The 27,994-nt window shown below is 39.5% G+C and overlaps 1 protein-coding gene across 1 annotated transcript in view; it reads left to right on the plus strand.

Moving 5' to 3' along the window:
- The window catches only part of Thsd7b (thrombospondin type 1 domain containing 7B), a 949,886-nt gene that overhangs the window by 887,450 nt on the left and 34,442 nt on the right, over positions 1–27,994 (plus strand). The window contains exons 18-20 of the mRNA XM_052200991.1: positions 4,007–4,148; positions 5,864–5,979; positions 8,083–8,200. Coding sequence (XP_052056951.1) covers positions 4,007–4,148; positions 5,864–5,979; positions 8,083–8,200 — 376 coding nt within the window. The remainder of the gene's footprint in view (positions 1–4,006; positions 4,149–5,863; positions 5,980–8,082; positions 8,201–27,994) is intronic.

Consider the following 27,994-nt stretch of genomic DNA (forward strand, 5'->3'; position numbering starts at 1 on the left):
CTACATCAGATAGAGGGCTAATATCCAATATATATAAAGAACTCAAGAAGTTAGACTCCAGAAAACCAAATAACCCTATTAAAAATGGGGTACAGAGTTAAACAAAGAATTTTCACCTGAAGAACTTCAGATGGCGAAGAAGCATCTTAAAAAATGCTCAACTTCATTAGTCATTAGGCAAATGCAAATCAAAACAACCCTGAGATTTCACCTTACACCAGTCAGAATGGCTAAGATTAAAAAATCAGTAGACAGCAGGTGTTGGAGAGGGTGTGGAGAAAGAGGAACACTCCTCCACTGCTGGTGGGGTTGCAAATTGGTACAACCACTCTGGAAAGCAGTCTGGCGGTTCCTCCGAAAACTGGGCACCTCACTTCCAGAAGATCCTGCTATACCACTCCTGGGCATATACCCAGAGGATTCCCCACCATGTAATAAGGATACATGCTCTACTATGTTCATAGCAGCCCTATTTATAATTGCCAGATGCTGGAAAGAACCCAGGTATCCCTCAACAGAAGAGTGGATGCAAAAAATGTGGTATATCTACACAATGGAGTACTATTCAGCCATTAGAAACAATGAATTCATGAAATTCTTAGGCAAATGGATGGAGCTAGAGAACATCATACTAAGTGAGGTAACCCAGACTCAAAAGGTGAATCATGGTATGCACTCACTAATAAGTGGTTATTAACCTAGAAAACTGGAATACCCAAAACATAATACACACATCAAATGAGATACAAGAAGAAAGCAGGAGTGGTCCCTGGTTCTGGAAAGACTCAGTGAAACAGTATTCGGCAAAACCAGAACGGGGAACTGGGAAGGGGTGGGAGGGAGGACAGGGGAAGAGAAGGGGGCTTACAGGACTTTCGGGGAGTGGGGGGGCGGCTAGAAAAGGGGAAATCATTTGAAATGTAAATAAATTATATCGAATAAAAAAAAAAAGAAAAAACGAAAAAAAAAATCAGGAGACTGATATTGTACCAATACTATGCAGTTTTTATCACTATTGCTCTGTAGTAGAGTTTAAAGTCTGGGATATTGAATCCCCCTGAAGTTCTTTAACTGTTGAGAATAGTTTTAGCTATCCTGGATTTTTTGTTATTCCAGATAAATTTGAGAATTGCTCTGGAGAACATCATACTAAGTGAGGTAACCCAGTCTCAAAAGATCAATCATGGTATGCACTCACTGATAAGTGGATATTAGCCTAGAAACTTTGAATACCCAGGACATAATCCACAAATTAAATGATGTCCAAAAAGAATGGAGGAGTGGGTCCTGGTTCTAGAAAGACTCAGTGCAAGAGTATAGGGGAATTCCAGAACAGGGAAGTGGGAAGGGGTAGATAGAAGAATAGGGGGACGGAAGAGGGCTTCTGGGACTTGCGGGGAGTGGGGACCCAGAAAAGGGGAAATCATTTGCAATGTAAATAAAAAAATAAAAAAATAAAAATAAAAAAAATCAGGAGACAGCAGGTGTTGGTAAGGATGTGGAGAAAGAGGAACACCCCTCTACTGCTGGAGGGGTTGCAAATTGGTACAACCACTCTGGAAATCAGTCTGGCGATTCCTCAGAAAACTGGGCACCTCACTTCCGGAAGATCCTGCTATAATAAGAGTTTCATAAGCGTTTTTTTTTTCTTTCATAAGAAGACTCTAGGGGCTGAAGAGATGGCTTAGAGACTAAGAGCACTGACTGTTCTTCCAGAGGTCCTGAGTTCACTTCCCAGCAACCACATGGTGGCTCACAACTATCTATAATGGGATCTGATGCCCTCTTGTAGTGTGTCTGAATACAGCTACAGTGTACTTACATATAATAAATGAATAAATAAATAAATATTTAAAAAATAAGAAGATTCTAAGAAGAGTTTGAACTGTTTATATAAATTCCAATTACCCATGAGTTCCTCTTCAATTGTGTTTATGGATAAAGAATTGACAAGGGAATTAGTTGAAATGTTTGAATTCAATATTTCTAGATTATCTGAGCAGAAAGTTAAGCCAAAGAGGATAATTTAAAGGCACTTTAAACAAGCACACACTCTATGAGATTTGATGGATAAAATCCTAAAAAGCTCATCAAATCGCATGCTATCGCTATCCACTTGCCCCGTGTGAGTTTAGATGAAGGAAAGTATACCATGTGTTATCGTAGTACTACAGGTTTTAGATTTCAAGATGTTTCAGACTTTGTATTTTCAGAGTAGAGATACCAACTCCCAAAGTCTATGCAAATATTCTAAAGTCTGAAAAATGTTCAAATCAGATTACTGCTGACCTGAAGCACTTGTAGATTCATTTGATTTATGTCTATTCTATCTTCCATTTTATCTGGTGGCTTAGACTAAGCAGATTCATGGGTCCTGGTTTATAATCACATGTTTTAAACACTGATTGATTACTTTATAGGAAACAAATGCAGCAAAGCCCTACAGATTCATGGGTCCTGGTATATAATCACATGTTATAAACACTGATTGATTACTTTATAGGAAACAAATGCAGCAAAGCCCTAATCTGGAAAGTCTACCAGGATTCTATTATTTTCCTTTACTGACCAATCAGTTTGGTTTTTATTCCTCCTCAATGAGTGCATGAATTCAAATTACATGGTAAAATAGAAATAAATTATTGGTAAACATTGGCGTGAGATTTGTATGCAAATAATTGATTGTTTCTTCTTGATCATCTGTATACAATGTAATACAATTACATGTAAAATTTAAAATTTTGACAGATTATTTGAGTGTGGAATCACATGGATAGCAAAGGTGTTTCACTTACCTAAACTTTAGAAGAAATGTGTGAATTTTCCTCCATAGTTCAGTGTAATCCAACACTGTCATTTTGAATTAACCAAGATTTGGTATACAAGCTGTACTTTTAGTATGATACCACAAATGGCCAAATGAAGCAAAAGAAATAAAATGACATCTCAGACATAGAAATGGCTATTTGGTGATCACAATTCAAACCCTTCTGTTCTTTGAGTCTATAGACCTTATTGGATTTTTCAGGGTCTGGAATTGCAGGTTGTGAATGTATTCATGATATTTATTAGAAAACTGCTTTACATAATTTATTCCATGTTTTCACTGAGTTATAAGAGAAGCAGAAGCTGTTGTTCCTTGTGCCCTAATGATTTCTTGAAGTAAAAGAAGAAACAAGGTAATAAAGAACTAATATCAATATAAAGAGAGATGTATTTAGAACTAAATCCATCGACAGACTCATGATCATAAGTGAAATTTTCTCAAAAAGCAAGAGAGGAATTTAGCATCATTAGAGGTGTTCTTGTGAGGGAAGTAAGCCTGGATTAAGTTCTCTGAGGAAGGTGAAGAATAGGGTTTGAAGGACATTGAAAGAAGGCTGTTCCCAAGGAGGAGCTGGAAGCACTTCTATGGGTAGGGCAGTTGTATGAAATATGGCAAATAGAATTATCTGGCTCCAGAATTATTACACGGCCCAAAACTATGAGAGGATATATGGTCCCAGGTAAAGATGATTTTTCAATAAATCTTTGGATTTGCTTTTATACATTTATTTTGAGGGAGTTGGACAAGCTTATAGTGATTCATCCCCTTGAGTCAGAGAGCTACCAAATAAAAATGAAAGTTCTACTTTATCCATATTAATTTTACAATTTTATTCTTATGTGTAGCGGTTTCTCCTGGGATTTTTGAAAATAATTTTCACATTTTAATATTCTGTGTCATTATTTCTGTTGGACTAGAATAACTGAAGTCATTTTATTTCATTTAAAGATGAAATATATTGGTTGTTAGATGAAATGAAAATAGAAGACAATCTACCGTGAACCACAGTATTATTCTCTCTCCTAACCACAAGTTGTAACATTTGCAGGTATAGCCACAGCCTCATTGCCGTAACTACAGTTTTCTCTCTGTAACTGTCCTGTGCCTGCATGTGCACATATAACTGAATAATTTATTATTCCTTGTGTGTTCTTATCTGCCTACTCTTGACTTTCATAGTCATGTGACCCACATACAATGCGGAGAAGAACTCGGCATCTGCTGAGGCCCTCGCTGAACTCAAGAACTTGTGGGGAAGAGTCTCAGGTGCAGCCCTGTCTCCTCAATGAAAACTGTTTCCAGTTCCAGTATAATCTAACAGGTAGAGTTGAATCCAGCTATGACTCATTTACCTAAGCACTGCCTAACCTTTGTGTGTGAATCCTCTCCTGGCACTGAAGAGGGAGAGGACAATATATTGGTAGGACATGAAACACTGAGGACTTAGTTCCTGTTGGCTTCATGAAAACAAACACCCATTCATGGCTTATGGATACATCAAGGCTATAATCTCTGAAGAAGAGCATGGCTTTAAAAGAAATGGCAGTAAAATTTAATGATTCTCATGCCTTTCATTATTTCAGTATATTACTCAAGTCTACAATATATTTTCCCCATAGTAAGTTTTAAAAAAAAAAGATGGGAGTCCTGACCAATCATGGATTTTAGAGAAGTATAGAAGCAATAAGAATCACATTAGGTGAATCATTTAGCCACTATGTCTGTCTGAGGCTGGAGAGCAGTGACCAAACCAAGAGAGCTGCTATTACATCTTCTTGCTACCTACCATAGTCCCACCAGGGGATACATAAAAATGCCGCCAAATGCAGTACCATGGTAGATCTACGTGTTGGAGTCAATACTTAGGAACACATCACAATATGTGTATACAAGCAACATGCTTTGCCAAAAAAACTTTCCTGTTTCATGTATAATGGGACAGCTGAAATCACTCATGGTGCAAGTATCTAGTTCTTTCATGGATGAATGACAGCATGGTAAATCCATGCTTTTTCTTTGAGTCTTTGCTTTTTATAGCAATTTTTCAGAAATACCACAAAAATGTGTCATATTGGAAAAGCATATATTTTAAGACTAAATTTCCTTTAACCATACATTATTTTGTTATAGACATAGAAATATTTTTGAAGATGTTTTTATTAACATGGTCAAGGATCTTTGCACCCACATCTATAAGGAACGTTTTCTTTCTTTTCTTTTCTTTTCTTTTCTTTTCTTTTCTTTTCTTTTCTTTTCTTTTCTTTTCTTTCTTTCTTTCTTCCTTTCTTCCTTTCTTTCTTCCTTCCTTCCTTTCTTTCTTTCTTTCTTTCTTTCTTTCTTTCTTTCTTTCTTTCTTGTTTTAAGTCAAAGTAGTTATGGGAGCAGGGCAAATCACCTTGCATGGGCATGGTTGGATGAAAATACTACTAAGTAGTCAGTCCTATAAAGCTTACTTGCCCAAAGATGACGCCCCTGAGCTCTTTCACAGGATGTCTCCTGACAAGCTCCCTAGAGTCTCTCACAAATACTGGAATCCCACTCCTGAGCTTTACACTGTCTTGATCCAGTCACTATCAAAAGGTCCTACTCCCTACTTCTACCTCCTTAGAAGTTAAGATTTGGGGATACGGGGGCTGGGGCTGGGGCACAAATGTAAAATTGATGTCATGGCTTGATGGTTTTCTCTCTCATTTGTCTACAACAAATAGTTTCCTAAGCTGCTCTTCATTCTTCTGGTTAGTGTCTCTCCTAGCCGACCAGATGCTCAGTATAACCATTTTGGTTTTCATCTTGTTTTGTTTTTACCTCTAGAAAACCAAACACTAAATTAACACAGTCCATGTATTTCAGTTTTGTTTACTACATGTTTATCTTCTAATATAGTAATTGTAGGAGGCATTGCTCAGAGACATAGGACATGGTAAAATTGTCTGTGGACTTCTCCCTGCCACCTATACAGATTATCATAGCCTGGATGTAGTTGGCTCACAAAGCCTAGACCTTTGAAAGTCAGTGTTTGTGGTCCTCTTCCTGTAGAATGGAGCACATGCCAGCTGAGCGAAAACATTTCCTGTGGCCAGGGTGTGAGGACCCGCCTGCTGAGCTGTGTGCGCAGTGATGGCAAACCTGTCAGCATGGACCACTGCGAGCAGGTAACTCCCGTGGGATTGTGGGATCTCTTAACCTTAGTCCTCAAGCTTCACACCACCTAGCGGGCATTATAGACACTGACCAAAGAAGATATGCCACAGCTGTATGTCACTGGTTTAGACTTACTCAAAAGAGTAAGAAATGAACTCATTACTTCCAAGAACTTGTTAAAATTTACTTGCTTTCCGGCACACTGTTGGGGTTGATGCCTTGACTACTGTAGTATGACTTCTTATATTGTCAGGTGACTCATGTGCTTGTGCATAAACATGTCCTCTTCACATAAGATACATTCTAACACTGAATATAGAAAACACCAACAATTTCCTCAACGAATAATTGCCAGATGATAAACTGTACAACTGTCTCTTTTTGTTTCTCTCTTATAATCTATGCAAAAGACCTCCATGGAAATTTTCAAATTAGGAGGTTCTGACTTTTTCAAATCTTATGGGAATTTTGAGGAAAGTTCCAGTCAGACCCATTCCAGAGAAGCTGGCATTCCCTTCCCAGATGTAAATTCAGCATATAGGGACTGCTCAATAGAATTGGGCCTATTACTATATTGCATGCATCACAGAAACAACTTGCAGGATTGAAGGTAGGATGCTAATAATCACAGGCATCTATAGAAATGTCTCTAATGTGTTGACAGGTTAGCAAAGGTCAGTCTCAGTTGTAACAGAGGATTCATCAGAAATTAGAACAAAGACTTCTTCACCATTCCTAAAAAAAAAAAAAACCTAAATATCAGTATTGCCACAATCCCTAACAAGCTGTGAAACTGTCATCTCTGATGCTGACTATAAACCAGTCTGTCCAAGACTGGGTTCCCCAATTCATAGAATCCTGAAAATGGCTCACATTCTATAGACAACCATTGGCTGACTGTCATTGCTTTATTTGAAGACTTTCTTTCTTTTAGTCTGTCTCTAATACGCTGCCTCAGGAAAGCAGTCAACCATTTACTACTGTCCCAGACAAACACTGGTCACACTCAGACCTGTCCCCAACAAGCTAACATTCCTTCTCAGTGCATAAATGAGAAGGGTGTTTTAGCTGACAGGAGCACACTGCTGGACTGTAGAAGTTCAGGTGAGCTGCTGGTTGTATTTTTGTACCTGTTCTGTTTATGAAGCCTTTAACTATTAGTTTTGAGCTGCCTATATGTGTAAAACAAATTCTTTTGATGCAAGAAGAGATGTAAATTATTCTTAGTAAAAATCAGTTTCCTTGTTTTCTAAATGTCATGCATATATTTAGTGACTATTCATTTAAAAAAGTCCTAAATTATTCATCCAGATAGCATATCTATATCACATCAATAGTCACAGATCCCTTTATGGTACTTTCTGTGTCAGACACTTAGAGAGTCATCATGCTGTGACAACTAATTTTAGCTTTGAGTAGATGTACTAATATTATTTAACATGTGTTAGGTGTCAAAGCTTTCCTAATTAAACATACAATCTATTTGAATCACACAGCACAGACCTCAGTATTCACTCTCTGATTCTTGGATAATTTGTTCTTTCACTGAAATATCTTCTACCTTGGTCATAATACAATATACAAATTATATCTATACACTGGTTTCAGAGACGAAAGTAAGTTGTATCATCAATTTGTTGACCAATTAGAACTGTAATTATATTGCCCACTTGGTCATTTGGGATCTCAGAAGAATCATTTATTTTATCCTTGCACCTATTCTGAGTACTACTAGCCTTGCTGATAATTCTAATCTCTCTGTATACTGTCAGTCCATCCTAGGGTGTCTGGATGGAATGATGACATACTTTCTTACTTTGTTGTTGACTGAACAACATGGTAGATCTCTGTGTCATGTGACTTCATGCTTTCTCAACACTTGAGTGGTGGATCTTTGCTAGGGTTCAGAGTTCGTAGTAAGAAATTTTGACTAACAAAACATCACCAGTGAAATAATAATAGTTGTTTTGGTAGCTACTGATTTATAAGACAATGGATGCTTGTTCTCAGAACTCAACATAGAAAGGTTATTTATTACAGAATAACGGGCACTCTTACCCACAAATGAATAACAATCTGGTTAGTATTGAAGGTGTATCTCATTGCATTTGCAGCGTAATCTGGAAAAACCCCAGAGGATGAGTATTCCCTGTCTGGTGGAATGTGTGGTCAACTGTCAGCTCTCAGGATGGACAACATGGACAGAGTGTTCACAAACCTGTGGCCAAGGAGGTATTTGGCTCCCCTTGTTTGTTCCCACTCCTAAAAGTAGCTTGACAACTAGCAAAAACTATAGTGAACAGCTGAAGCTCACAGAGGGCTGATGCAGAGGAGAAAAGACCTCTAAGCCAGCTGAGGGATCAGTAAGGGTGGAAGAAATGACTATAAGAGTGGGAGGTCACAGAAAGAGCTGGCTAACCTGTGGGTCAGAATCCCATCAGAAGATCCTATATTCTGGGCTGGAGAGATGGCTCAGTGGTTAAGAGCACTGACTGCTCTTCCAAAGGTCCTGAATTCAAATCTCAGCAACCACATGGTGGCTCACAACCATCCATAACAAGATCTGACTCCCTCTTCTAGTGTGTCTGAAGGCAGTTATAGTGTACTTACATATAATGAATAAATCTTTTTTTAAAAAAAAGATCCTTCATTCTACCAGTTGAAAATATATGGTCATGGTAGTTTTAGACTATATATTATGTCAGTAAGAGCTGGACACAATGACTAAAGACTTGTTTCTACCCATGTATAGAAATGACTTGTTTCTGCTTCAAAGAGTTAATCACATAGGCGGGCTTACAGAAATCCTGGAATGTCAACACCATTCCATGTATGGTAACATCCTTGTGATGTTCTTATGAGTCATGTTGGAAGCTGTGTGCCTCCCTTCCTTATGTATTATATGAGAAAAGGGTTAGTCATTGTTCCCAACTCAAGGCAAGAAGATTAGGATAGGAAACATTGTTTCTGAGATCCAGCTGCTTCCCACATCCTATGCAATAAATCTAGGATGAACTAGAGCCTTGAAGAGTTGCAGTTTTTCAGCAAATGAATGTCAGAAACTTACAGTAGAAACCTAGGAAGAAATCTTAGCATCATGGTTAGTCAACAAGTAGAAGAGGAATCAGGAATCAGGTAGAAGAAGGCATTAAGATCTGAATCTCATTACTCATCACCATCACTCCAAAGCTGTTTTCTAGAAGTCCTGAGATGGATTGTGGTATGAGCTTCTTTCTGAGCTGTACGAATGGGTTATCCACACTTAGTCTTGGTTTGATAGAGACTTGACTAGGCAGGAGTCAGCCTGTAACAGCAGCTCCTCTGAGAACTTGGCTTTAAGATCCTAGAGAGGACAGAGATGAAAATGGAAGTCATTATGTGCACTGGGAAAATGTAGCTAAAGACAATGACTGTTTCACAAAGAACATCACTCACAAGGAAAGAATGGGAATCTCAGATTCCAATAATAATAAATAGAGGTAGTAGTAGTAGTAGTAGTAGTAGTAGTAGTAATACTAATAGATAGAATACTGTAATCTTCTGCACAAATATAAACAAAAGCCCCAGAAAAACAAATGTTATGTCTTAGGACCAGAAGCTAGTTGTTCTATATAATTCCTAAACCATGCCTTAGAGGCAGCTTCCAGGAGCGACCATTTCAAAGTCAGATCAATCCAGGTTCAAATTGCAGCTATTCAGGCGTTTAATTTTGCTGGAGTCAGCAGTTCTGCTCTACTAGACATATGTTTTGCTGAAGTTTGCCACCATGTGCCCGAGGCAACTGGGTCAGACTGAAACCTCCAACAGCAGGAGGCAAAATGCACATCTTTAGGCTAATATCCACTTATCAGTGAGTGCATACCATGATTGATCTTTTGAGACTGGATTGCCTCACTTAGTATGATGTTCTCCAGCTCCATCCTTTTGTCTAAGAATTTCATGAATTCATTGTTTCTAATAGCTGAATAGTACTCCATTGTGTATATATACCACATTTTTTGAATCCATTCCTCCATTGAAGGACACCTGGGTTCTTTCCAGCTTCTGACTACTACAAATAGGGCTGCTATGAACATAGTGGAGCATGTGTCCTTATTGATATTAGTCTAGGAACTTTGAATACCCAAGACATAATCCACATATTAAATGATGTCCAAAAAGAATGGAGGAGTGGCCCCTGGTTCTGGAAAGACTCAGTACAAGAGTAGAGGGGAATTCCAGAACAAGGAAGCAGGAAGGGGTAGATGGAGGAAAGAGGTAGATGGAGGGAAGAGGGCTTATGGGATTTGCGGGAGTGGGAACCCAGAAAAGGGGAAATCATTTGAAATGTAAATAAAAATATATCAATAAAAAAAGAAAAATGCACATCTTATCTTTATAAACTGGAGCTCAGGTATTTCTTCCAGTGCTGGAATGCTAAATCACATAGAGGCTTTGTTGTGGTTTGCATGAGGTTTAGAAAGTCACACAGTATCTTAGTTACAGTATCTATTGCTGAAATGAGGTCCCATGATCAAAGCAAGTTGAGGAGGAGTTTATTCAGCTTATACTTCCACACTGCAGTTTATCCCTGAAGGAAGTCAGGACAGGAACTCACACAGGGCAGAAACCTTGAGGCAGGAACTGATGCAGGGGCTATGGAGAGGTGCTTGTTACTGCCTTGCTCCACATGGCTTGCTCAGCCTGCTTTCTTATAAAACCCAGGACCACCAGCCCAGGGATGGCATGACCCACAATAGGCTGGGTTTTCCTAAATCAGTCACTAATTAAGAGCTGTCCTTCCGGCTTGCCGCCACCTAATCTTATAGGGACATTTTCTTAATTGAGGTTTCTCCTTTCAAATGTCTTTAGCTTGCATCAAATTGGCTTAGAACTATTCAGCACCCGTAGAATATCAGCTGAATATTGGAGTGTTCACTTTATATTGATTTCTACTTCCCTCTTATCCATCAGTAGTAGTACTACAGATCCCAAGCCCCTGGGATACTTGTTTAAGTTCTCCAATAGATTCAATCATTCTTATCCCACCTTTTAAACTCATCATTTTACTTTACTCAATATTCTTGTAAATTTAATTTCTTTAAATCCTGTCTTTTAATCCTGTTTTTAATCTGTGCCTTTGTGTTTGTGCATGAGTGCAAGTTCTCAGAGAGCCAGAAGATGGCTTCAGATCTCCTGCAGCTGAAGTCACAGATTATTTATTGTAAGCTTGGCTACAGGAAACAATCCCAAGTTCTCTGTAAGAGTAGTGTGTTCTCTTAACCACTGTAGCCCTAACTCAACATGCTTTAGAATTAAACTAAGTGATATCTTAGTGAAAATGTCACCGAGTGTTTTCCTATTGACTTCTAATTGCCCATATGTTCATTTATCCATTAAACAACTATAAATGTGCTTGATGCAGGCTGTCTTAAAGGGGCCACAGTGGAAAAAGTGACAGGTTCCCGATTTCATGCAGCTTATAGTCTAGCTGGAGAACAACTGATAGCAAACAAACAGGTACTATACAAGACAAGGCATGCTGATGACGACTCACACAGAAGATAGCGTCGTTCACATTTTGATGCCTAATACCACAGCCCATTTCTGTTCGCTCAGAAGTGATGCACCTCGGTTATATGCATTGCAGTTTCACCAAGGATCATATTGGAATGTTCAGCTCCTGGGAAGTAACGGGTAATATGCAAAAGCAGTTAAAGGGCAGCCTTGCTTGAGAGGATGGCCTTTCAGAGAGAGAGAGAGAGAGAGAGCTGGCACACACTGTCTGTCTCTCTTGCCTCCTCTGCCTGTCACCTCCCTCTGCATCAGCACACGCTATTCCCAGCACTCTCTAGGTCAGGTCACATTTGGTTCCTCCTTGGCATGTCCCCTTCCACACAACATCTCAGCATCACCACCCCTGCTGCTTCCTAATGGCCACATTCATCATCCCCACCTCATGGCCATCACCCTTGTGGGGTGGTCTCATCTCCTTTGTCCCACTGCAGCAGACATCATGGGTTTCTGGAAGAATTTCAATTGTTACTTGTACTTCCCCAAGGGATTCTAGACCATAAGGAATATCAATGGAGTGAAGAGTTTGCAGTCTGGATCTTGAGCCTGAAGGCAGACTGCCCCTCTCACTAGATTTCTTTTCTTTCTCTCTACCTAAGTAACAAAGTTTTTTTTTTATTCTCCAAACCCAAGATGGTGTCTAACAGGTAGAAACAGAAAATACATTTCTTGTGGGTTTTTTTCCTGAAAAGCCTAATTGTGTCACTGAACCAAGTCATTGAGAAATAGCAGCTCACCATGACATTCCAACACTTCGCCATTATATATAAAACCCAAAAGCAGATGCTTAGTGTGAAAATGTCACTTAGTGTTCAAGCAGTTTTGCTAATGCAGAGCACTAATCACACTGAAACTGTCTATTAGAAACCCACAAACAACCCTCCCAAGCCTGAGTCTCACTGTTAACGAAGTCTAGATAATTTCAGCTTCAGCCTAAATTCAACTTTCCAAACCCCACAGAATAACAAGCAAATACAAATTTTCAGAAGAAAAGCTATTTTCTAAACTAAAGCCATTCAAGTATAGAATCAGTTAGGCATCCATTCAAGCTAATTTTTCATGAATGGGATAATTTCTTGAGGGTGTTATTTCTGAATCTGTAGACAGCTCTCTGTTCTAACCTGCTAGGCATAAAAGTACAGTTTAAAAACTTTCCACGATCCTGACATCTGGAAAACTTGCCAGTAATTAAGACATAGATGTGTTCAGTCATTCCTCTGGTCATGTGTAAAGGTTTTGAAAAGTTAATGCCTACTATCCTGGCATCTCCTGATATCTCTGCTTACACTCAAGGGGAGAAATAAATGACGTCTTGTATTTTACTTATTGGATACAATGAGTATAAGGCCCCCTTCTAAGAACTCAGAACAAACTGCATGGAACAGGTAAGGTCTTGGACAAAGTACACAAACTTCAAAGCCCAGCAGCCCACTGGAAAAATGAATGATGTGACCAACACAGGAATCAGGACTAGGAAGTGCTATGGTAAAACTAAAACTGATGGAGAATTACAAGAATTTGTCAGGAGAGGGACATAGTTGCCCTACATGAATAACAAAGGTGTGCCTTAAAGCTAGTGATGAACATAGTGTAGCATGTAGGAAGGAGAGGGCCCTGGTCCTGGAAAGGATTGATGCAGCATTGTAGGGGAGCACCAGGACAGAGAAGTGGGAGGGGGGTGATTGGGAAATGGGCAGAGGGAAGAGGGCTTATGGGACTTATGGGGAGGGGGAAACCAGGAAAGGAGAAATCATTTGGAATGTCAACAAAAAATACAGAAAATAAAAATAATAAAAAAGAAACTAGTGATGAAAGGACCCAAGGAGATGAAGTAGTTTTCAGTCCCATAGGAGGAACAACAATATGAACCAACCAGTACCCCCAGAGCTCCCAGGGACTAAACTACCAATGGCATGGAGGAGTACACATGGAGGGACCCATGGCTCCAGATGCATATATAGCAGGGGATGGCCTTGTCAGATATGAATGGGAGGGGAGATCCTTGGCCCTGAGAAAGCTTGATGCCTCAGTATAGGGGAATACCAGGACAGGGAAGCGGGAGTGGGTGTGTTGGTGAGCACAGAGAGGGGGGGTGGGATAGTATGTTTTGGGAGGGGAAAACAGGAAAGGGGATAACATTTGAAGTATAAATAAAGAAAATATCTAATAAAAAAAGAAGAAAGAAAATAAAACTAGTGACATTCAATTCCATAAGCAATTTTGACAACATTTTGTGTTACAAAAGGCTTTAGTTACAACCTACAGATAGAAATATAAAGATGAGTATCATTCCATTTATATATATGCTTGAACCTGGCCTGAATTTGATAGATAAATACATGAGTCGATTGCACGGTACACAGGGGACTTGTATATGTGACTTCTGTCTCCCTAAGCACCTCCCCTCAGACTGTGTGGAAGGAATGAGAGTCAGAATTACACCCAACCAGCCTCCAACTTCCCAACCACTGCAGCCTTGCTACTGCAACCTTCGGGTTCCTTGTCTTGTCTCCAAACTGTGAAAATTCTGTATTTAAGTCATGCCTCATCCTCACATGCTCCAGCCTGCAAACAATAATCAGTCAGCACCCATCAAATACAAACATGCACGGCACAAGCTTATTCTTGGAGCTGGAAAGGTTACGTGCTATCGTTGGGAAATATCTGCAGACAGGCTTGTCTCTGCTAAGCAGTGTGCCAGCGTCTGCCTTCTGTATGAGCTGGTCTTTTGTCCTGCTGATTGTGACCAGGGAACAGAGAGGTAAGATGAGATAAAGTGTACACAGGTACATTAAAGAGGGTGAGAGAGTTACCTGAGAGTCAGCCTTCTGCACCTGCAGTTCTGGGCTGACTGCTGTATCAAAAGCAGAAGTTCACACAATTACCTGTTTATGAATTCACCAGGTTGTTGGCCCAGTGAGCCACGCTTCACTATCAAACTCACAGAATGTCACTGATCTGAGGAAAATTTTGAAATGGGTTCTGACTTTATCTTCCAAGCTCGTGAGCTGCCTCCTTAGCGCACACCTGGAGCTTGTCATATAGTTTTTAATTGTGTTAAAGATTTCAAGGTCAGAACAGTTTGAATCCAATTTCTTTCAGGTTAGAGAGAGGCTGATTCTCAGCTTCTCTGAGGGATCCTTTTAGATAGCTCTCCAAGATCAAAGCTAGTAATAGAAGAGCTTAATATTTGGATTAGTCATGTTCTTTGTCTATTGAGTTTTCATCAGCTCAGTGGAATATAGAGCTCCCTATATTTAGCATATCATGAATTATTCATAATTATCACTTAACCAATAAGACTCTAAAAATGTTAATTTCAGAATATGTGCTTCATTTTTTACTATTTCATACTTTTTCATTCAGTGTATATGAATTGATATTATTTTTCATAACTATATAATCCAGCCTGCTTCTTGTATTTCCCAGATGTCAAGTAATTTTTCCCATCTATTTTAGACCATAATGAAAAAAAATTAATTTTGTATAAATTCAAAACCAGGAGAACTTTTCTTCTTGTTATATTATTATTATTATTATTATTATTACTGCTACTATATTTCAAGATGTCTAGGCAAATCAGTAACCTTTACTTTAGTATCTGCATAAAATTTGACTGGTATGGATTTCTTGACTAGTCACAAGACTAATAGTGGTAGCAATTTAGACTCAGTCTATTGAATAGTTGGTTCTTCCTGACAGGAGGTCAGGAAGCTGCCTGAAAGAATGGAAAAAAATGGGCACAAAGGCCCAGGACCTTGGTTTCACAGCCTGCTTTTCAAAAGGCAAATTTTAGGGCCTTGAAATGCTAACGTGTCTTTTGTGAGGCTCGTGCTATTTTATTTTATAAAATGAGGAAATATCTGGATTTTTTTCAATACTCTTTGGTCAAGAACACAATTATCAATGCCAGACATGTCTTAGTAACTTTTTCATAAGTGTTGTATTGTGTACTCTCCTATTTGGAGCTGGGTAATGGGTGGGGAAAGGGCCAGCAAAGAGACAATATGTAAGCTACAGAGGCTGCATTTGAACCTAGGTGCTGGTGGCTCCAAGGCCGCTATTGTTTTGCTAATAGCCCTTTACATTTGAGATTCTGGAGTTACCTCCATGCACATGATCTTGGTTTGATGTTACACCACTTTATGGAAATTATTATAATATACACATATATTCTAGATTAAACACTTGGAAAATGGGCACATGAGTGCTGCTTTTGTTTTTCCTTTTGGGGGGAGTGTTTGTTTGTTTGTTTGTTTTGAGACTGGGTTTCTCTGAATAGACGTGAGTGCTTTAATAAATAGGAAGAGAAGTGGATAGAATCAAAACATGTTATATAAAATTCTCAAAGAATTAATTTTTTCTGGAAAAAAAGAAGAAAGAGATCCCCCTGAATGTACTTTCCCAAATATTATACAATGTCTCATCTATCTTCTAGGATGATAACTATTAATATTATAGAAAAGAAATTAATGGCCCTGATGGTCTCTTCAGAAAAGAAAGGACAGAGTAGCTCCAAGACTGCTAAAATCCTTCACTCTTTTCACGTTGGACCCTTGGGGATCTCTTTCTTTCAGTATTTACACGGTTTGTATGCATTCTAGGGCCATGCCTGTTTTTATTAGGTATTTCACATAGTTGCTGTGATGGTTGAGAACTGAAGAGTGGGTAAGCGGTTAAATCACAGTCTACCACCAAAAGCCTAGCGCTCTTACCGCAAAGTGGAAGGTAACAGTACTTAATCGTCCTCCATTCAAAGACCTCTTCTAATACCACAGTCTGTCTTGACCTCTAAATGGTCTTGTTCCTTCCCCTAATAAGTAGCCTCTCTCTTAAGACAGATGATCCTGGCTGAGACCAAAGCCATCTGGACTCCAGCAGCCTCTGCAGTCTTCATCCTTTCTGAGTTCTCTTTCTGAGTTTCTGGGTGTTCTCTAGGATAAAAGATGCCTGGGAACTTGAAGCAATTTTCAGATGATCCAAGGAATTTCTCTAGAGTTCAAGCCTGAAACTCTGAGTGAAGACTTATTCCCACATCTCTCATTTCTAACAAAGCCCAGCACATGGCCAAGAGCTGGTTTTAAATCACTGCTCAGCACTGAAATGTCTCTGCATTGTCAGACATTAGTCCTGCTCCCAAATTCCTCCTCAGCAACATCTCCATTTGAAATTAATGCAAAAACTGGGTGATATTTTTTAAAGAACAGCTTCAGTCATATTATAATACATGTCAACCTGCTTGAAATGGAGTGTTTCATATGCAATGAAACTTTGTAGTATTCGTGATAATTTACTAGGATGAGTACATAATACCACATAAATAGTTTTCATAGGAGAAGGGCATAGACATGTTGCTATAAGTTAGTTTTTGCTAAAGGAAACTGTGAAGTTTATGAATTTAGGCAACAAGTTCATAGGAATACAGAGGACAAGGCTAAATGCAGTATCAATCATTCTCAAAAGACCAAACAACTGAATCATAGCACCCAACACCCATGACAAGGACCAGATGAGAAAGCACAGGCTTTTGGAGTAAAACAACCCTGTGTTACAGTACTAATTGTGAGTCTGGGCCAGCAAACAGACAATATGTAAGCTACAGAGGCTGCATTTGAACCTGGGTGCTGCTTCAATTAATCATGGCTTAAAGAAAAATAGTAATAGGTATTCCTGGTGTAGCCCCAGACCAAGGTCCTGTTGAAGTGTTTTATGCGGTGGAATGATGGAATGCAGACTAAAGAGTTACTGTGAGGGGGATGCAAACAGAGCAAGTAAGAGAAAAGAGCCAAAGAAGAACAGACATATGACCCCTGTATCAAAGCACATGGTAGCCATGACCATCTCCTTCTCTCAATAGTAAACAGTACTTTTCCAGTGGCACGTTCCTCAAGAGCATGCCTTACCGTCAAAGAAACATGGCGAAAGCTAACAAGGTGAACATGGCCAATCTGCTTCTCCCTCACTTATCTTTTCATTGGCTAAAGTTTACTATTGAGCAATAGTTTAAAAAAAAAAAAAGACTACATCTGTACAAGCAAGAGGCAGAAAGTAAAAACACTTCATTCAATAATCTACAGTGTTGGTGTCCATGCAGAAAGACCAGTGTTACCCTGAATTTTGTGTTACATTACCCTATTACAGGTGATAATTGACCAGCTCCTTGGGGATTTCAGCTTCTGGATGATCATTCCACAACAATGATTGGAGTGTATGCTTAAATGATGAAGCTTCTATTAAAAATAAAGAGTGTCTCAGTGTGAGGGGAAAGGAGAACTATTAGTAAGCACGCTAGAAGGCCAGGTCACCTCGTGCTCCATTGCTGCTTCCGTAGTCTATCTCCATGGCTGCACACTAGGTGCACGGGCATAGACCAGTGCATTCACGTGGGCTGCTCAGATGTTTCCTACAATCAACAGTGGGAGGATTGTGGACATCGTTGTCAATGTCCTTTTTGTTATTCTTGTTTTGTACCCACCATTCCTTTCCCTATACAAACACTGCCCCCTGTGTCATTTTCTTGAGGCATATCAAAACTGTCTATAGCTATCCAAAACAGCTAACTCGGCAACTTTGCTTTAGACTCCAGAAGAATTCTTAGTTGAAGCGTGCTGCCGGGGATAGCATGATGACCACTGAGATCCAGTTGGACAAACATGATGGACAATGGCTGTATTTTTTTCTCTTTGACTGAGACTTGGGGGTTTTTGTTTGTTTGTTTGGTTGGTTGGTTCGCTTGGTTGGGTTGGGTATTTTTGTTTTATTTTGTTTTGTTTTTATTATTTATATTATTACTATTATTATTATTATTTTCTATATTCTTTGTTTATGTTCCAAATGATTTCCTCTTTACCGGTTCCCCCCTCCCCATAAGTTCCATAAGCCCTCTTCCCTCTGACCATTCCCCAATCACACCCCCTCCCATTTCTCGGTCCTGGTAATCCCCTACAATGTTGTATCAGGCCTTTCCAGGACCATGGTCCTCTCCTTCCTTGTTCTTGGGAATCATTTGATATGCTAATTGTGTCTTGGGTATTCAGAGCTTCTGGGCTAATATCCACTTAGCAGTGACTGCATTCCATGTGTATTCTTTTGTGATTTGGTTTTTGTTTTTTTCCTGAGTTCTTTGTTTACATTCCAAACCGGTTTCCCCTTTCCCAGTTCCCCCCTCCCCATATGTCCCATAAGCCTTCTCTACACCCATACTCCAATCACCTCCCTCCTTTTTCTCTGTCCTGGTAATCCCCTACAATGCTGGATCAGGCCTTTCCAGGATCAAGGCCCTCTCCTTACTTCTTCATGGGAGTCATTTGATATGATACTTGTGTCTTAGGTATTCAGAGCTTCAGGGCTAGTTAATATCCACTTATCAGTGATTGCATTCCATGTATATTCTTTTGTCATTGAGTTACCTCACTTAGGATGATATTTTCCAGTACCAACCGTTTGCCTACAAATTTCATGAATTCATTGTTTTTAATTGCTGAGTAGTATTCTATTGTGTAAATATACCACATTTTCTGTATCCATTCCTCCACTGAGGGACATCTGGGTTCTTTCCAGCTTCTGGCTATTATAAATAGGGCTGCTATGAACATAGTGGAGCATGTGTCCTTATTGCATGCTGGGGAATCCTCTGGGTATATGCCCAGGAGTAGTATGGCAGGGTCCTCCGGAAGTGTTATGCCCAGTTTTCTGAGAAACAGCCAAACTGATTTGCAGACTGGTTGTACCAACTTGCATTCCCACCAGCAGTGGAGGAGTGTTCCTCTTTCTCCACGTCCTCGCGAACACCTACTATCTCCTGAATTTTTAATTTTAGCCATTCTAACTTGTATAAGGTGAAATCTCAGGGTTGTTTTGATTTACATTTCCCTAATGACTAGTGATGTTGAACATTTCTTAAGGTGCTTCTCAGTCATTCAAAGTTCTTCATGTGAAATTCATTGTTTAGCTCTGTACCCCACTTTTAATAGGGTTATTTGGTTTTCTGGTGTCTACCTTCTTCAGTTCTTTGTATATCTTGGATATAAGTCCTCTGTCGATGTAGGGTTGGTGAACATCATTTCCCAATTTGTTGGTTGCGTTTTGTCCTTTTGACAGTGTCCTTTGCCTTAGAGAAACTTAGTAATTTTATGAGCTCCCATTTGTCAATTCTTGATCTTAGAGCATAAGCTATTGATGTTCTGTTCAGGAACATTTCCCCTGTGACCATGTCCTCAAGGGTTTTCCCCCAGTTTCTTTTCTATTAGTTTCAGTGTGTCTGGTTTTACCTGGAGGTCCTTGATCCACTTGGAGCTGAGCTTAGTACAAGGAGATAAAAATGGATCAATTCGCAATCTTCTGCATGCTAACCTCCAGTTGAACCAGCACCATTTGTTGAAAAGTCTATCTTTTTTCCACTGGATGTTTTCTGCTCCTTTGTTGAAGATCAAGTTGCTATAGGTGTGTGGATTCATTTCTGGGTCTTCAGTTCTATTCCATTGGTCCACTTGTCTGTTGCTGTGCCAATACCATGCAGTTTTTAACGCTATTGCTCTGTAGTATTGCTTGAGGTCTGGGATATTGATTCCCCCAGAAGCTCTTTTACCTTTGAGAATAGTGTTAGCTATCCTGGGTTTTTTGTTATTCCAGATAAATTTGAGAATTGTTTTTTCTAACTCTAAGAGGAACTGAGTTGGGATTTTGATGGGGATTGCATTGAATCTGTATATTGTTTTTGACAAGATGGCCATTTTAACTATATTGATCCTGCCAATCCAAGAGCATGGCAGATTTTTCCACTTTCTGAGGTCTTCTTCGATTTCCTTCTTCAGAGACCTAAAGTTCTTCTCATACAGATCTTTTATATGTTTGGTTAGAGTGACACCAAGATACTTTATATTGTTTGTGGCTATTGTAAAGGGTGTCATTTCCCTAACTTCTTTCTCAGCCTGTTTATCCTTTGAGTGTAGGAAGGCAACTGATTTGCTTGAGTTGATTTTATAACCAACCACTTTGCTGAAGTTGTTTATCAGCTGTAGCAGTTCTCTGGTGGAGTTTTTTGGGTCACTTAAGTATACTATCATATCATCTGCAAATAGTGATGATTTGATTTCTTCCTTTCCAATTTGTAGCCCTTTGTCCTCCTTATGTTGTCTAATTGCTCTAGCTAGAACTTCAAGTACTATATTGAAAAGATATGGAGAGAGAGGGCAGCCTGGTCTAGTCCCTGATTTTAGTGGGATTGCTTCAAGTTTCTCCTTTTAGTTTGATGTTGGCTACCGGTTTGGTGTATATTGCTTTAACTATGGTTAGGTATGGGCCTTGAATTCCTGTTCTTTCCAAAATTTTAGCATGAAAGGATGCTGAATTTTGTCAAATGCTTTTTCAGCATCTAATGAAATGATCATGTGGTTTTTTTTCTTTGAGTTTGTTAATGTAGTGGATTGCATTGATGGATTACCTTATACTGAACCATCCCTGCATCCCTGGAATGAAGCCTACTTGATCATGGTGGATGATCGTTTTGATGTGTTCTTGGATTTGGTTGGCAAGAATTTTATTGAGTATTTTTGCATAGATGTTCATAAGGGAAATTGGCCTGAAGTTCTCTTTCTTTGTTGGATCTTTGTGTGGTTTTGGTATCAGCGTAATTGTGGCTTCGTAGAATGAGCTGGGTAGTGTTTCTTCTGTTTCTATTTTGTGGAATAATTTGAAGAGTATTGGTGTTAGGTCTTCCTTGAAGATCTGATAGAATTCTGCACTAAAACCATCTGGTCCTGTGCTTTTTTTGGTTGGGAGACTTTCTATGACCCATTTTATTTCTTTAGGGGTTATGGGACTGTTTAGATGGTCTATTTGATCCTGATTAATTTTGGTGTTTGATATCTGTCCAGAAAATTATCCATTTCCTCCAGATTCTCCAGTTGTGTTGAGTATAGGCTTTTGTAGTAGGATCTGATGACTTTTTAAATTTCCTCCGTTTCTGTTGTTATATATCCGTTTTCATTTCTAATTTTGTTAATCTGGATACTGTCTCTGTGCTCCTTGGTTAGTCTGGCTAAGGGCTTATCTATCTTGTTGATTTTTTCAAAGAACCAGCTCCTAGTTTTGTTGATTCTTTGTATGGTTCTCTTTGTTTCTACTTGATTGATTTCAGCCCTGAGTTTGATGATTTCCTGTCTTCTACTCCTCCTTCTTCTTGTTCCAGGGCTTTCAGGTGTGTCATTAAGCTGCTAGTGTATACTCTCTCCATTTTCTTTTTGGAGGCACTCAGGGCTATGAGTTTTCCTCTTAGCACTGCTTTCATTATGTCCCATAGATTTGGGTATGCTGTGTCTTCATTTTCATTAAATTCTAAAAAGTCATTGATTTCTTTCTATATTTCTTCCTTGACCAAGGTATCATTGAGTAGAGTATTGTCCAGTTTCCATGTGTATGTAGGCTTTCTGTTGATTTTGCTGCTATTGAAGACCACTTTTACTCCATAGTGATCTGATAGAAGGCATGGGATTATTTTGATCTTCTTATATTTGTTGAGGTCTGTCTTGTGACCAATTATATGGTCGATTTTGGAGAAGGTCCTATGAGGTGCTGAGAAAAAGGTATATTCTTTTGCTTTAGGATGAAATGTTCTACATATATCTGTTAACTCTAATTGGTCCAAAGCTTCAATTAGTTTCACTGTGTCCCTATTTAGTTTCTGTTTTCCTGATCAGTCCATTGAGGAGAGTGGAGTGTTGAAGTCACCCGCAATTATTGTGTTAGGTGCAATGTGTGCTTTGAGCTTTAGTAAAGTTTCTTTTATGAATGAGGGTGCTTTTGCACTTGGAGCATAGATGTTCAGGATTGAGAGTTCTTCTTGGTGTATTTTTCCTTTGACCAGCAAGAAGTATCCCTCAGTGTCTCTTTTGGTGACTTTAGGTTGAAAGTCAATTTTATCTGATATTGGAGTGGCTACTCCGGCTTGTTTCCTGAGAGCATTTGCTTGTAAAGTCGTCTTCCAGCCTTTTACTCTAAGATAGTATTTGTCTTTGACACTGAGGTGTGTTTCCTCTATGCAGCAAAATATAGGGTCCTGTTTCCTTATCCAGTCTGTTAGTGTATGTCTTTTTATTGGGGAATTGAGTCCATTGATGTTAAGAGATATTAAGGAATAGTGATTATTATTTCCTGTCATTTTTTATGTCTTTTTTTATATTTGATTGGTTATCTTCTTTTGGGTTTGATGAAAGAAAGTTACTATCTTGCTTTTTCCAGGGTGAAGTTTCCCTCCTTGTATTGGTGTTTTCCTCCCACTATCCTTTGTAGGGTTGGGTTTGTGGAAAGATATTGGTTAAACTTGGGTTTGTCATGGAATATCTTAGTTTCTCCATCTATGGTGATCGAGAGTTTTGCTGGTTATAGTAGTTTTGGCTGGCATTTGTGTTCTCTTATAGTCTGCATGTGGTCTGCCCAGGATCTTCTAGCTTTCATAGTCTCTGGTGAGAAGTCTGGTGTGATTCTGATAGGTCTTCCTTTATATATTACTTGGCCTTTTTCTCTTACTGCCTTTAATATTCTTTCTTTGTTTAGTACATTTGGGGTTTTGATTATTATGTGACGGGAGGTATTTCTGTTCTGGTCCAGTCTGTTTGGAGTTCTGTAGGCTTCTTGTATATTCATGGGCATTTCTCTCTTTAGGTTAGGGAAGTTTTCCTCCATAATTTTATTGAAGATATTTGCTGGCCCTTTAAGTTGTAAATCTTCACTCCTATCTATGCCTATGATCCTTAGGTTTGGCCTTCTCATTGTGTCCTGGATTTCCTGGATGTTTTGGGTTACAAGCTTTTTACATTTTGCATTTTCTTTGACTGTTGAGTCTATGGTTTCTATGGTATCTTCGGCATCTGAGATTCTTTCTTCTCTCTCTTGTATTCTGTTGTTGATATTTGCATCTATGTCCACTGATTTCTTCCCAAGGTTTTCTATCTCCATAGTTGTCTCCCTTTGTGATTTTTTTCATTTTAATATTTTTATTTTCTATATTCTCTGTTCACATTCCAAATGATTTCCCCTTTCCCAAATCCCCCCTCCCCATATGTCCCATAAACCTTCTTCTCTCCACCCATTCTCCAATCACCTCCCTCCTTTTTTTCCTCTGTCCTTATATTCCCCTCCAATGCTAGATCAATATTTTCCAGGATCAGGACCCTCTCCATACTTCTTCATGGAAGTCATTTGTTATGCGATTTGTGCCTTCGGTATTCAGAGCTTCTGGGCTAATTAATATCCACTTATCAGAGATTGCATTCCATGTGTATTCTTTTGTGATTGGGTTACCTCACTTAGGATGATATTTTCCAAATCAAACCATTTGCCTAAAAATTTTGTGAATTCATTGTTTCTTTCTTAATTATTTCTACTTCTGCTTTTAGATCCTGGATGATTTTGCTCATTCCTTCACTTGCTTGTTTGTGTTTTCCTGTAATTCTTTAAGAGATGTTTGTGTTTCCTCTTTCATGATCTCAGCCTGTTGACCAAACTTCTCCTGTATTTCTTTAAGTGATTTTTATGTTTCCCTTGTAAGGGCTTTTAACTTTTGACCCATTTCCTCCTGAATTTCTCTAAGAGATTTATTTATGTCCTTCATGTGTTCCTGTAACAGCATCATGACCAGTGCTTTTATATCCAAATCTTGTTTTTCCTGGTGTTTTGGGGTATCCTAGACTTGCTGTTAATGGAGAATTGGGTTCAGATGCTGCCATATTGCCTTGATTTCTGTTAGTAACATTCCTAGGTTTGCCTTTTGCCATCTAGTTCTCACTGGTGTTAGTTGGTCTAGTCCACTGGCTGGTGCTTCAACCTCCTTTGAGCTTATAAAGCTAATTCTACAACACTGGATGGCTGGATTTCCCCTGTCACAGATTGCTGATGTGCTGCCCTCCGCTTGGGTCCTGTTGGAGCCCTGGTGTGTCCTGCCCCAAGCAATGTTATGCTTGGGTTGTCTCTGTGGACTGAACCTGGTACTGCCTGTCTGCTCTGTCAGAGAGCGAGGATGGCAGCGGGGATCCATCAGGGCACCGGTCCCGTGCCTTACTGGCACACAGAGGAACCACTGTTCTCCCAGTTCATGGGCGCAGGCTACAGCCAGCAGCTCAGTTGCCTGAGTCCCCGATGTCTTACACTCGGGATAGCTCAGTATCTGGGGTGGCCTGTCTCATCTGGCTGGGGACAAAGATGGCGACTCCACCTTCTCCACAGGGCAGAATACCCGCGTCAGGCTGGCCCTCAGAGGAACAGCTGCTCTCCCAGTTCCTAGGTGCAGGCGGCAGCCCTCAGCTCAGTTGTTTGTGTCCCCTGAGGTCTTACACTCGGGATAGCTCAGTTCCTGAGGTGGCCAGTCTCCACTGGCTGGGGACAAAGATGGCGACTCTGCCTTCTCCCTGATTTGTTTTTTTGAGACAGGTTTTCTTTGTGTAGCCCTGGCTGTCCTGGAACTTACTCTGTAGACCAGGCTGGCCTCAAACTCAGATATTTGCCTGCTTCTGCCTCCCAGATGCTGCCTAGCTGACACTTGTTTTTTAAAAAGAAATCATCTTTTATGTTTATATTGAGAAACATAAGTCCAAGCAAGAGAAGGCAAGAACATATCCAAGGACATTCCCCCTTCTCACTGTGGAAGCTTGGGTGGGGTACATGTGCCAGAACCCTGTACTGTCATCCAGAAAACCCAGCCAGAGCATAAGGAATGTATCAGGTTATGAATTTTATAACTCTAGACACTCCTTAGGCAACAAGATACAGCAATCAACAGGTACCATGATTTGTAAATTTATCACAAACCTGTCTGAAGGCTCATTCTTAGAAGTGATATAAGAGTATTCCTGAAGACACATATACAAATAAGAGTGTACAGTCTGAAGAAGTTATATATATATATATATGTGAATTGATGAACAAAAGAAAGCTTAGATTTGAAGAGACAAAAGAAGGATATCCAGAAAAGTTTGAAAAGAATAAAGAGAAGGGGAAAATGTAATTATATTATAATCTTAAAAGTTCAAAACATAAACACTTTAACAAGTGTTTACTATATTTTAGATACCTCGTAGAATGTTCACATGCAGTGGGAGATATACATAGCTTATTCTCCTCATCTGAATGTTCCACACCCAAGTCTTCTTGATATGGGTGTCTAGGTTTCTATATGCTGTATAAGGATGCTCATGAGCTTATACAATCCATTCTCCTTTGCACAGCTGCCTTCTGTTAGCACACCATTCTACCAGTGGTCAGGGAATGTGTTAATCAATTCCTAACTGAAGAAGGAATGGGGACCCACAGCAAAGGCATTATTGAAAGGGTGGTCTTCACATTCAAGATTCAAAGGAGGCCAAGGCATGAAAAGTGACTGAAACATCAAAGACTTTATGATCGTGCTACAAATACCAGTCATGGAAAATGGATTTTCATAGCTTAATCAGGAACTTATGTAAGAAAACTGCATGGCTGATTTATTCTTTATCCTGATGGTGAGCACACCGTCATAATTATGATCTGTATGGTACTTGGCACTGGATAAACTCAGTTACAGACTTCTGAGTTCCAGAAAAAGAATCCCATTTAAACATTTTTTAGTACTTATTAAAAATAATTTCATTTCCATTTAAAAGAGGCTCACTTTTAAATGACATTTCCCCAACCTGAATTATCCTCAGATAATAAGGCCCTTCCATATTCTTAGTTTTATTTTACAGAACAGGAAATTCATGCTCAGAGGTCCTTCATACAGTCCCATCATTTTCTAGCTGTTAATTTGAAAGAACTGTTTCCAACTACAGATAAATGGTGCCAAGTCTAGCTTCTTTCCAATGTGCCTCAGCTGCTTTAAAAATCTTCTTCCTCCATCCTTGCTGTGATTTTTAATTCCTGTAATTTGACTATACCCTCCACATTTTCCTTCCCCCAGCAAGATTCATAGTCATAAACCTGGTTGCCAAGACTCGCATTGCTTGTGGTCTCTAATAATCACTGCTAAGAGAAACTGACTAGGCTGAGAGTTCCATTCAGTCTGGGGTGAATCCTAAGAACCCTGGATCACTGTGTCCGAGTTAGGGTTTTACTGCTGTGAACAGGCACCATGACCAATGCAAGTCTTATAAAGGACTTTATAAGACTTTTTAATTGGCTTACAGGTCAGAGGTTCAGTCTATTATTGTCAAGGTGGGATCCTTGCAGGTAGCATCCAGGCAGGTATGGTACAGGCAGAGCTGAGAGTTCTACATCTTCATCTGAAGTCTGCTAGCAGAATACTGGCTTCCAGCTAGCTAGGCTGAGGGTCTTAAAGCCTATACTCACAATGGCATACCTATTCTAAAGAGGCCACACCTACTCCAACAGAACCAGACCTCCTAATAGTGCCCCTCCCTGGTCCAAGCATATACTGTCATAACACACTGTAACTGGGGGATCAAGCCAGCATCATGGTGCCATCTGCATTTCCTCTTGCACCAATTTTCAATTTGAAAGTTCAAAATCAGTGACCCTTTAATTGTAAGAATATGTTGGCTATTCAATATAGTGAAAATATTCTTGGCTTAAAAAGAAAAGGTGACATAATTGGAGTTGGGAGAGCCCATAGAATCTCCAAGTGTGTTCACTCTTCCCTGACTTCCATGGAAATGTTTATGTTAATCCTTAAACAACCTTGAAGAACAAAGTGTCATAAATAAAGATTTACTATGTTTCTTGTTGTTGATGGGCACATTCAAAGATCTCATCTTTGTATCTTGATAGCAACAGAGAATGTAAGCCCTGTGATTGTGTTCCTGATGACTGCCCTTAGGGTTTCATCGTTTAAAAATAAACATCAGTGTCGTTTATAATACTCTTACCAATTCTTTGAGGATTTTATACAATGTCACTCTTGCCCTCTTCAATCCCATAATGACTTCCAATCAACCACCATCTCTTCACCCCTTCCTCCTCACAAGGCCTCCCAACCCACCTCTCTGTCTTCCCCACAATGCTTCCCTGTCTACTCCTCACCCCCCTCCCAAGCTTCATCTGCTCTTTATTTTAAAACTCACAAGTGCAATCTGAGCTGCATAATATGGGTCTATTACCAGAGCAAGGTTGACCTAACAGGGAACACACCCTCAAAGAAAACTAACTCTCCCCTAGAAAGCATCCACAGCTCCTCAGTTTGTGTGTGGGAGGCTCACAACTACCTTCCCTCCCTGTTAGAAAATAAATTCGCTTGATTTGGTGCAGATCACCACCGCACCTCTGAGTTCATGAAGGCAGAGATCTTATCATATCAAGAAGATACTGGTTCACTCTGATCCTCCTTAACCTGTGGTTGTTATCATCCTCTTAAGATCCATGATCCTTAGGGGAAGTTGTAACACAGATGTCAGATTTCTGGCTGAACACTTCAATTTTTATTCAATGCACTTTGATCAGTTGTGAGTTTCAGCATTAACCACCACAATCCTCTTGATATCTTCACTG

Source organism: Apodemus sylvaticus, chromosome 12 (assembly GCF_947179515.1).
Source record: "Apodemus sylvaticus chromosome 12, mApoSyl1.1, whole genome shotgun sequence".
In the NCBI taxonomy this organism is placed as follows: domain Eukaryota; kingdom Metazoa; phylum Chordata; class Mammalia; order Rodentia; family Muridae; genus Apodemus; species Apodemus sylvaticus.